This window comes from Chanodichthys erythropterus, chromosome 14, assembly GCF_024489055.1.
Source record: "Chanodichthys erythropterus isolate Z2021 chromosome 14, ASM2448905v1, whole genome shotgun sequence".
NCBI classification, from domain to species: domain Eukaryota; kingdom Metazoa; phylum Chordata; class Actinopteri; order Cypriniformes; family Xenocyprididae; genus Chanodichthys; species Chanodichthys erythropterus.
Window position 1 is genome coordinate 15,325,338 of NC_090234.1, and position 12,525 is coordinate 15,337,862.

The 12,525-nt window shown below is 35.3% G+C and overlaps 1 protein-coding gene across 1 annotated transcript in view; it reads left to right on the plus strand.

The window, feature by feature from the left end:
* slc4a10b (solute carrier family 4 member 10b) overlaps window positions 1-12,525 on the plus strand; it is a 76,600-nt gene that overhangs the window by 23,523 nt on the left and 40,552 nt on the right. Inside the window, exons 4-6 of the mRNA XM_067410660.1 lie at window positions 4,894-5,037; window positions 7,013-7,151; window positions 9,014-9,174. Of these exons, the coding sequence (XP_067266761.1) occupies window positions 4,894-5,037; window positions 7,013-7,151; window positions 9,014-9,174 (444 nt within the window). The remainder of the gene's footprint in view (window positions 1-4,893; window positions 5,038-7,012; window positions 7,152-9,013; window positions 9,175-12,525) is intronic.

The following is a 12,525-nucleotide window of genomic DNA, read 5'->3' on the forward strand; positions in this document are numbered from 1 at the left end:
TAAATTACATTTTTAAATATATTCACATAGAAAACAGTTATTTTAAATTCTAAAAATATTTCACTATTTTTATTGTATTTTTTGTATATATTGTATATATTTATTGTAAATTTTCAAATAAATGCCAAAAAAAAAAAAAAAAAAATCTACTGAACCCACACTTTTGAAAGGTAGTGTATCTGTTGTAAACAATCCCAGAATGCTTTGAAATAACTCCAGTGGGGGAAAAAAAATGTCATAGATGGAGGTTAAATTGAGAAACATATCAAATCTATATTTAATTTGCGAATTCATGTACATCCCACCCATGCAATAACAATAAAAAATAGTTCTGTCTAATTTGCTTCGTATTTTAAGCTAACATCAAAATCTATTGGAATCAAATTCTATTAGATTTTATGTTCAACCGATTCTTTTATTGTAGCATTGCTGAAGTCTAGCATCAAAATGGCAGCTTCCAGTGTAGAAAACGTCAAGCTGTGATGTGACATTGGTCAATTGCGGAAGTGAAGCTCATCCTGTAGCTTCTGTCTCTCTCATACACATAATAATAAGCAGCTCCAGAGCGAATGCTCAGTGAAGTTAATGCTATGTCTGAGAGGAAAGTCTGTGGGTGGCAAATCAAGGGCACCAGCATGGCCTGACAGAAGAGATGTGTGTGTTTATCTGCCTCTGAAATGACATGAAGAGAAAAGACTGGTGGGAGGATGGAGAGTGTTTCACAGGGGAAAAAGAGCAGCTACTCGAAGCGTCTTCTCAAAGGACTGCAGATGACGTCAGCTGCTCTTCTGCCCCTGGATGAGCTATTTTTACATCCTGCCGGTGAGAAAGAGACAGGAACAGAGAGAATAATTACACTATCGAAATTATAATAATAAATGGGTCATCAGTATCTAAATAGAGGCTCCAGATCCTACACAGCTCTGAAATAATCATATGCTTTTCTGTTTATTTTTGTACCTGCCTTATTTGCATTAAATATTATAAATATGCATTTCTAAACTTGATAACCTCATGGTGTGTCATGATGAGTACAGTTTTCTTTCATTTTTTTCTCTATTGAAGCATTTATGCATTTTTAAATGTTTTTATCTAAAGCGACTTGCATTGCTTTCAAGGTTTACATTTTTTTCATAAGGACTCCTTTTAAATAAATAAAAATAATAAGAAGAATAGTGACATTTGTGCATTTGACAGATGCTTTTATCCAATGTGACTTGCTGTGTATTCAAGGTTTACATTTTTTTTATCAAATGGCTTTTTCTAAAGTAATTTTTTATAATTATAATACAAATTAATTTAAATAATATAAATATATGAATTAAATATGTAAAAACATAAATAGACTTTATTTTAAATTTGAATTTTGTCTGAATTTGAATATTAATGTTAATATTTATTTTTATGAGTATATATATATATATATATATATATATATATATATATATATATATATATATATATATATATATATAAAAAATATTTTATAATATTGATGTACAATGAGATTTTGTATATTTTAGCAGTACACTTGACTTGAATATAGATAACCTTAAAGGTGACATATCATGAAAATCTGACTTTTTCCATGTTTAAAGCAAACAGACATGAACTAAAAGCCCTAAATGTCCTATTTTGATATCATGGGGACTTTGAATACAATGTTTGGTCAATAAAGTGTCACTGCTTCATTATAGTGGTTTGGCAAGTTTTAAGATGCAAATGTAAAATCCACTTTCCAGAACTCATTAGTTGAAGCTCAGCGGTTCTGAGTCTTCATCATGTGTCATGACAGCAGTCGGTCTCATGCAGGAGACAGGCTGGCATTATGTGGATATTTCCCAGAATTCCATGCAATAATGAGCCAACTGTCAATGTATAGGCCTATATTAGACTGAGCTGTGTTGAAAATATTGCTTGTGACAGCCTTTTCTCCTCACTCGCTGTGGCTTGTAAATACATCTGCAGGTTCAACTTGTGGATACATGTCATTTATTCAGATTCAGACACGTTTTATAACCCAGTGAACACTGAGCAGCTGTAAGATTACATTTGGATTGGCTCAGAAGCTCACAAATTGGTACACTGCACAGGTGAGGAAATGGCACACTGTGCACATACTTGTACAACTGAGGATATATTGTGCAGGAGATTTTCTGAAGAAAATGTGAGTGGTGCTTAATGTTGTTGTGACAGTTTCACAAAATCATATAGTATATACTAAAATAACACTGCTCTGATATTCTGGTCTGTTGTTTTTGATCACAGACACACCTCTGAATCTTCTGAGCATTTGCACATCATCTTGAGTTTGAAATGTCATGACTTTGTAAACATAAGTTGTCAACCTTATAAAGTCTAAAGCTTTAGAAATCGATATAAGCTCATGTCATTGATTCGTTTCCCATTGCAGGACGATGCATTCAGTCCTTATCATAATGTTATGCAATTCAAAGCTTCAGTGATGTAATTTAATCCTCATTTCATCCAGATTTCAGCCATTTTTAACTGCCAGGAAGCGGAAATCTCTGTTGTCTGTAGGTTGGCATTAGTCTGTATATATTGTGTGTGTGTGTGTGTGTGTGTGTAAGCTTATGTACAGATGTTATGTCTACATTTAAACCCATGCTGCTCGACCTCTCAATCATTCAAATGCAATTAAAGTGAGTGATTAAATAAATAGAGGTTAAATATGTTTGGTAAATTGAATTTTTCCATTGCAAGATGAAATTCAGAGTAAACTAAAAAAGTGTCTCTATTCTGCGTTCCACTTTATAATCTAGTGAGCTGCCTACCTAGACAACAATTTAAGGTATCATATGTTTAAGGTAGCATCCGTATACCAAACTGTAGGCAGCCGTATAATTATTTTATAATTGTATTTATATAAATTCATAATTATGCAGGATAATCATTCCAAATGAGCCACAGCATAATTATGCTGCCTTCTAAGACACCTTCTTTTGGCCAAGTACTAAAGCAGCACTACATGTCTTTTATGGAAAAGACAAACCCAAATGCAATGCAACAAAGTCAGTCAGTCAGTCTGAAAAAAAGGTAATTATAAAAGTTGATCATGTTAAAATATTGATTACAAATGTACTTATATTTCAGTCACTGCTGGAAAATATTGTGAAAAAATATTTTGCTCAAATTTGCTGCTTTTATTACTTTTTTTGTGTGTTTTATGCTCAATATAAGAGCAATTAGTATGTTCCAAATGTATGAGGTTTTATTTTAGTGAATGTTATTACTGTTGTGGAAAAATCTGACCTCAGAACATGATCTAAAACTTGAAAAATTATGATTTAATATACACTCACCGGCCACTTCATTAGATACACCTGTTCAACTGCTCACTAACGCAAATATCTAATCAGCCAATCACATGGGAGCAACTCAATGCATTTAGGCATGTAGACATGATCAGAATGATCTGCTGAAGTTCAAATTGAGCATCAGAATGGAGAAGAAAGATGATTTAAGTGACTTTGAAAGTGGCATACACCAGACAGGCTGGTCTGAGTATTTCAGAAATTGCTGATCTACTGGGATTTTCACACGCAACCATCTCTACACAGCAAAATCCCCAGAGTTAAATCAACTCTGCTCAGAGTACACATGGTCCCTCTTTATATAGTGTTAAAGTAATACTGAAGCAGAGTTAAAGTTAATGAGATAATTAAGAGATTAATTAAGTGATGATTGAGCATTAGTGATGAACACCTGCTGTTAACAAGCAGAATCACTGAAGAGAAACACAATAACTACAACTGACTTCCAGCCTAAGATGAACTCAACTGAAGATAAAAGACATTAAATCTGTCAAGATCTGATTAATTAAACAACTCCACAAACAGCATATTATCTCATTAGCTTTAAATGTGCTTCAGTGTTATTTTAACTCTATATAGAGAGGGACCATATGTTCTCTGAGCAGAGTTGATTTAACTCTGTGTAGGGTTCACAGAGAATGGTCAGGAAAAGAGAAGATATCCACTGAGTGGCAGTTCTGTGGATGAAAATGCCTTTTTGATGTCAGAGGTCAGAGGAGAACGGCCAGACTGGTTCGAGCCAATAGAAAGGCAACAGTAAGTCAAATAAACACTTGTTACAACCGAGGTCTGCAGAAGAGCATCTCTGAATGCTCAACGCATCCAACCTTGAAGCAGATGAGCTACAGCAGCAGAAGACACACTGAGGCTACAATTCACACAGACTCACCAAAACTGGACAATAGAAGATTGGAAAAACGTTGTCTGGTCTGATGAGTCTTGATTTCTGCTGTGACATTCAGATGGTACGGTCAGAATTTGGCGTGAACAGCATGAAATCATGGATCCATCCTGCCTTGTGTCAACGGTTTAGGCTGCTGGTGGTGTAATGGTGTGAGGGAGATTTTCTTGGCACACTTTAGGCCTCTTAGTACCAATTGAGCATCATTTAAACACCACAGCCTACCTGAATATTGCTAATGACCATGTCCATCACTTTATGATCTTCTGATGGATACTTCCAGCAGGATAACTCACAAAGCTCAAACCATCTCAAACTGGTTTCTTGAACATGACTAGAGTTCACTAAACTCAAATGACCTCCACCAGATCTCAATTTAATAGAGCAGCTTTGGGATGTGCTGGAACGGGAGATTCACATCATGGATGTGGATGTGAATGCAAATCTGCTGCAACTGTGTGATGCTATCATGGCAATATGGACCAAAATCTCTGAGGAATGTTTCCAACACCTTGTTGAATCTCTGCCATGAAGAATTAAGGCAGTTCTGAAGGCAAAAGCGGTCCAACACTGTACTAGAAAGGTGTACCTAATAAAATGGCCGGTGAGTGTAGATTTTACATTCTGAGTCCCTGTCTGTTTGCTTTTGATCTATAGGTCACAGGACTCTGTATATCGGTGTTCATGTTCCTCTGGGCAGAAAAACCCGTCGACGCCATCGACATCATGGACATCGGCACAGGAAGAGAAGCAGGGAGAGAGACTCAGGGGTCGAAGATGGACGAGAATCACCTTCATACAGTAAGAGTCTATCCTTCCTTCAATGCATGCAGTTAATTTTCTTCCTCAGTATTTTTGTCTTGTTTTCCAGTACAAATATCTAAACATTCTTAGATACATTTGAGACATAAAATGACTGAAAAACAAAATGGAAATTCGAAATGAACCAAATTTATTTTATGGGGTATTATATTTTGCTTTGGCAGATTTTTTTTTCTTGTTTTAAGCACAAACAAAAAGTTAAAAGGTAAATTTTTGTTACATATTTAGTATCTTGTGTATTTTTGAATCTCAAGTAAATGCATCTTGAATTAAGCATGTTTAGATGGAAAACAAAACAAAGATACGGAAACACTGTATATTAAGGTCATTAATGCATTGTTAATGCATTACTCACCCTGCTGTGGTTCTAATGCCGTATGTCATTCTTTCTTTTATGGACCACACAGGGAGAAATGTTAAAAAATGTCCCGCTCACGCTCGTCCAGATAATGGCAGTGAATAGTGACCAGCATCAAGGTTTTAAAAAAGATACAAAAGTATCACAGAATGATCTCATGAAACATGTGTCGTATATTCCAAGTGTTCTGGGGGTTTACAATAGGGTTTGGTGAAAAACAAGCCAAATTTGCATGTATTATTTAAAGAAAGTCCTCACTTTGGCTGTTCTGTGCTTGACTGCATGTTTGTGAGACTCTGTTAGCGCTGCAGTTCACTCCGACTCGCCCAGAAAAACGTTGCGAGAAATCAAGATTAATGAAAAATGCAACATGTAGGCATAATACAATGCCTAGAAATCCCAATAAAGTATCTGTGTACTTTCTTCACTGAGTTACATATCTCTGAACTGGAACTCTGTCTGACGACAGATGTGAACGCTATGAATTCGTGTTATGACGAACACAATTGCCTAGTTCTGACATGAAACTCTAGATGGTGCAGGCTGATAGGTCTTTAACTTATTTGGTAGCGATAATATTATCTACATTGCACAGCTGATTGGTTGCCAATGAGCTGCGGCTTAACATTCAAACAAATACTGGTAATGTTGCTGTAAGCAGTACGCAGCACACTTTCAGAAACCCTCCACCTTCCCCAGCTCCACCTGAGTCTCTCCATCAGTGTCGACTCCGGTTTGAACAATGTAAGGCTGAACACCGTTACTGACAATCCTCATTTTGTCTGCGTGAGATTCTCCAGCTTTGTTGTTGTTGAGCTGTTAAAGCTCTGCCCTCTTCTGGAAAGGGGGCGGGAGCAGCAGCTCATTTGCATTTAAAGGGACACATGAGTTTTTTCTCATACCCAAATAGGGGCAAATTTGACAAGCTTTAATAAATGATCTGTGGGGGATTTTGAGCTGGAACTTCAAAGACACATTCTGGAGACACCAGAGACTTATATTACATCTTGTGAAAAGGGCATTATTGGTCCCCTTTAAAGCTTGATGTATGTCTCTATTCGCCGCCATTATATGGACGAGTGTGGGCGTGAGCAGGCCTTTTTTTAATTTCTCCTCTTGTGGTCTGAAAAAGAAAGAAGGGCATCTGGCATTAAAACAACACCACTGTGAGTAAATGATGACTTCATTTTCATTTTAGGTTGAAATAGCCCTTAAACTAACAATGGGCAATGCAGTTGTGCTGTAAAGGACAGTATTTTTCTGTTTGATGTCTTCTTCTGTTCCCCCTTTCATCATTTCTTTTTGTCTTTGACGGTCTGTCCTATGTGATTATGTTTCTTTGATGTGCGCTCTCTCTGTGTGTTCTGGTCTCTGATCTGGACAGGCTCACAGTCGTGTTGCTCTTCAGCAGCTCATCACTGTGACTCAGCAGGGACGAGTCCAAATGATTTCCTGTGGTGTATTATTGTCAACATAACTTGTGTTATTTTGGCCCTCTCATGCCTTTTTAGCTGATATTGTATGACTATTTTAGCCATGTGACCTTTTCAGCTGTGCTGAGTGGTTTATTAAAACAGTTGAAATGATGTGTCACAGATACTCCCTCTCAGAGGGTTCAGTTTCTGCTGGGCACTGAGGATGATGATGAAGAGCACATACCACATGACCTCTTCACTGAGCTGGATGAGATCTGCCTCCGTGATGGAGAGGATGCTGAGTGGAGAGAAACCGCCAGGTATTGAACCATGTGATGTCACTTCAACCAATCATGATTGGATTCATGCTGCGTTCACACCATGTTGTAATTAACATGATCATTAGACGACACTCTGATGTTGTACTCTGAGCTGTTCTATGGCAACCCCATCAACCGCAAAATGAATCTGCAGCAGTCAGGTGGTACACGTTAGAAAATTCCTAGTTAACAAGTTGTAATTACGAGTTCTACAAAGACATGAATGCTTTTTACAAGTTAGAATCTCATAAATTATGATATCTGATATGGCGTGAACGCACATTTAGTCATTTAATAAGCATTTATGGGTCAACAACAAATAAGGATGTCTGAGAAAAGATGAAAAGTATTTTAAAGATCTAGTTTAGAATGCATGTGCCAAGTTTTTAAAATATAATTTTTAATCAGTGGCTCTAAAAAAAAGTGTTGTAATCATCTACTAAAAAGTAAAAATTTGATAATTTTAGTGTTATTAAAGCTCTGATTTTTAAAAAAATGATTTCTATTAAATTATTTTATTCAGTGACTCTAAAAAAGTGCCTTAAGCATCTAGTAAATGTACAAATGTATTTGTTTTGCAAGTTTTTATTTACAGTTAAATATCTTTAGCTCTGATATTTAAAAAATATCTGATATCTGATATTTTAAAAAAGTTGGTGTAGTATAAACAACATACAGGAAGCATTTTGTTGTCATGTGACCAATCCACTAACAGGAAATTACATCACAGAGATGGCCACATGTCGAGGTCAAAACATGTAAATTTCTTAAAATATCAGATATTTTAATATGGCAAGAAAATGTTATTATAATCTAAAAAATGGCCTATTTGAATATTGTTTTTGAGAGTAATGATCTAGACATCCACTCAGAAGTTTTCCAGGTGTTAAGGGAAATATTTTAGGATTTTTACTTGATGATTACACAGATGTAGAGTCATTTATTCTTTTTCTTTCTTTTGTCAAAAATGATATAGATGTTTTTCAAAATGCATGAAACCAACGTTATGAATACAAAGATTACATTTCAAAGAACTTGACACACAAGCTTTCACTATGTTTTTAGCCCACAAATATTTGATCAATATTTTTTGGCTTTTGACATGTGTTAATGTTTTTCAGAGATTGATTCTTGGCTGCTCTGATATGAGCTTGAGGGATGCATTAAATCTGTTGAGCAGCATTAGTCTAAGAGAACTGAGGTTATATAAAGAACCATTGTTGTGTAATGTGTGTGTGTGTGTGTGTGTTTGTGTGTGTGTGTGTGTGTGTGTGTGTGTGTGTGTGTGTGTGTGTGTGTGTGTGTGTGTGTGTGTGTGTGTGTGTGTGTGTGTGTGTGTGTGTGTGTGTGTGTGTGTGTGTGTGTGTGTGTGTGTGTGTGTGTGTGTGTGTGTGTGTGTGTGTGTGTGTGTGATAAAACAGAAAGGCTAAATACAGCACTTATAATGATGATGTTTTCTACAGTGTCATATGGCATCACATCTAAGTGCATTCAGCATGGGAATTATTTGTATTTTTTTTTCATGAAAATACAACAAACTGTAGTTCTTTATATCCAAAAATATGAAATATTCACATGAAACAACATACATGATCATTTGCTTATTCAGTTAGGGTTACAAAGAAGGACATTACAAAAATACCCTGAAAATAAACAATAATTATTTTTCACCTGCATGTCATCGCAAACACTGAATGACATATTTGACATATGAAATAAATGACGTATGGCTTGTGCACTATATTCTGATTCTTCTGGATTAGTACGAGAGCTTCATGTGAAGGCTCAGTTCTGAATTGCATCTTGAAGCTCTTTTTTTCCACATGCATTGGTCATCTGTCATTGCTTTTAACTCTGTCCAGGTGGCTGAAGTTTGAAGAGGACGTGGAGGACGGCGGCGAGCGCTGGAGTAAACCGTACGTGGCCACGCTCTCTCTGCACAGCCTCTTTGAGCTGCGGAGCTGCATCCTCAACGGCACCGTCATGCTGGACATGAGGGCCAGCTCTCTGGAGGAGGTCGCAGGTGAGAGTTTTCTGTACTTTTACACTTATGCATTTAGCAGATGATTTTATCCAAAGTGACTTAGAGAGGAACAAAGCAGTTCGTCAAGGAGCCAACAGTCATAATATAAAATGGCAGATTTATTTGACAGCTAAATTAGGAAGCAGATGCAGGGAAGATTTTTGTGTGTTTTATGTTAAAGAGATGCAAGAAATGTAAAAAATAAATAAATAAATAAAAAGTCATTGAACTGATTCCATTTTTTTTTTTTTTTTTTTTGTGAAATCTGTCATTTCTAGGTCACATTTATCCCAAAGATTTATTAAAAAAGGAAATAATACAAAAAAGAGACTTTTTAGGACACAGTTTGCATTGACATTATTTTTGTGAGAATTGCATTTCCCCAAATGATCCTTATTAATGCAAAAAAGAAAATTCAATTCTGTATGGGAGCTTGTTTCCGCCACTAAATAAAAAATTAAAAAAAGGTAAATGCAACTTTTTCTCACAATTCTGACTTTTTTCTTAGAATTGTGAGATATAAAGTCACATTTGCAAGTTATAAAGTCAGAATTGCGTGATATAAAGTCTGAATTGCGAGAAATAAAGTCAGAATTGTGTTATAAAGTCAGAATTGCGAGTTATAAAGTCAGAATTGTGAGATATAAAGTCAGAATTATGAGAAAAAAGTCAGAATTGTGAGTTTATATCCCACAATTATGACTTTATTTCTTGCAATTGTGAGTTTATAACTCCCAATTCTTAGAAAAATATTCAAAATTGTGAGAAAAGTCGCAATTACCTTTTTTATTTTATGAAACAAGTTTCCGTAATTCTGAGAGCTGTAATGCAAATTGTAAACTATTTATACAACTTTAATTGAACTTCCTTTACATTGATATATATATATATATATATATATATATAATCTTAGTACAACATTTTTTTTTTCTGTAATACAGTAAAAAAAAATACAGTAATGAGAATCTAGTGAGAATCATTATTGAGAATAATTAACAATTATCAAATTCTAAAATATGTAAAAGCAAAACATACAGATGTATTATGGTAATGAGCATGGGGAAAATGTGCTTGAAAAATATTGTCATCACACATTTTTCTGTAATTAATCGCGATTAATAGTGCCTAACATTAAAATGTTGGTTACACTTTATCTCGATGGTCCACTTTAGACATTCAACTAACTATAAGTAACTTTGCAATTACTAGTTGACATGTGGTTGGAAAGTTACTCATAGTTCATATAATGTCTAAAGTAGACTAAGTGTAACCTAAATTTGTAATATAATTTGTATTTTATTTTTTTCATTATTTTTTAAATTGTTTTTGACCCATGTAACCTTGTATTTTGATAAATACATTTTTGATAACAAAAATTTACATACCAGTAAAATTTTACAATTGTTGATTCTAATTTTTATGCCACAACAAAAAGCTTTTTTTTTTATTTTTGTAAAATATAATTGGTTGTTTTTCTCTTTTGATTGTGAAGCGAACTGTGACCTGAACATGTTTCCGTGAGATTCACCCTTTTATTCTTTCCGGTGCTTATAAGATGTTTACCATCTTTGATCAAATGAGCTTCCCTTGTCAAATTATCACATTGTAATAGGCTGTGGATGTGTCAGCGCTCATATGTCGCTGAGGAACACCTTAAACTGAGTTCAACACTTTAATCTCTGTGGGATTGGTGTAAGACAGCTCAAGCCATGTGTACAGACTCACAGTGTTTAAAGCTCAGACAAGCATTCGGCTTCTGAGCATCAATATTTCATGAGGTGAGCCTGAGAAAGTGTTGCATATGTTATAACTTGCAATTGTGACTTTATATCTCGCAATTCTGACTTTATAACTTGCAATTATGACTTTATATCATGCAATTCTGAGAAAAAAGTCAGAATTGTGAGATAAAAAGTCACAATTACCATTTTTATTTTTTTATTTTGTGGAGGAAACAAGCTTCCATACTTTAAAGTCTTGACTATAAAAAATCTGATTCAACATTTCCACCATTATTGCTCAGGGAAAAAAAATTACAGGTCATCCAACACAAAATCAAGAGGCCATGCTGTGGAAATGCATTATTGCTTAGTGCCAATCATGAATTATACAGCATTTGCACCTTCTCACTCTCTTAAGTGTGTGAATTTTGCATAACTAAAAGCTGTTCTGCATCTTCAGATACATGAGACGGATCTCTGAGCAGCTGTTCCATCGGTTGTCATCAAGATCAATGTCAGTTTCTGATGCAGAGTTCAAGGAACATCTGCAAAAATAGGCACAGATGAGTTTTTTGCCAAACATTTAGCAAAGATTAGCCATTTAAAGAGCACATTAGCTCCGTATCAAGACAGCACTGGCCAGACATATGCCTTGTGGGAAATTCTTGCCGTTAGGAATCCATCATTCTTTTTATTATTCAGGTTTGAAATGAATAATTAACACTTTGGTGCAGCATATGAAGTTGAATATACCATTAGTCAGCATTATTACACTGCACATTTGTGCTTCTGTTTTAAAAATGACAATGAACATGTGAAAACAAGATCTTACCGACATCAGACGATTACAAAACTACAACCCGAATTCCGGAAATGTTGGGACTTTTTAAAATTTGACTAAAATGAAAACTAAAAGACTTTCAAATCACATGAGCCAATATTTTATTCACAATAGAATATATATAATATAACAAATGTTTAAACTGAGAAATCTTACACTTTTATCCACTAAATGAGCTCATTTCAAATTTGATTTGGCAAGGGGTCAACAAATGGCTGAAAAAGCAAGACATTTTGAAAAGATTCAGCTGGGAGAACATCTAGCAGCTAATTAAGTTAATTGATATCAGGTTTGTAACATGATTAGCTATAAAAGGGATGTCGTAGAGAGGCAGAGTCTCTCAGAAGTAAAGATAGGCAGAGCTGTGAAAAAGTGTGTAAAACGATTGTGAAAATTTTTTCCTCAATGTCAAATAGCAAAGGCTTTGCAATCTACAGTACATAACATCATCAAAAGATTCAGAGAAACTGGAGAAATCTCTGTGTGTAAGGGATAAGGCCGAAGACCTTTATTGGACGCCCATGGTCTTCAGGCCCTAAGATGACACTGCATCACTCATCGGCATGATTGTGTCAATGACATTACTAAATGCGCCCAGGAATACTTCCAGAAACACAATCCGCTGTGCCATCTGAAGATGCCAACTAAAGCTCTAGTATGCAAAAAGGAAGCCATATGTGAACATGGTCCAGAAGCTCCGTCATGTCCCGTGAGCCAATGTGGGCTCAAAGTTTCAATGTGGAAAAGTGTACTATGGTCAGACGAGTCCAAATTTGACATTCTTGTTGG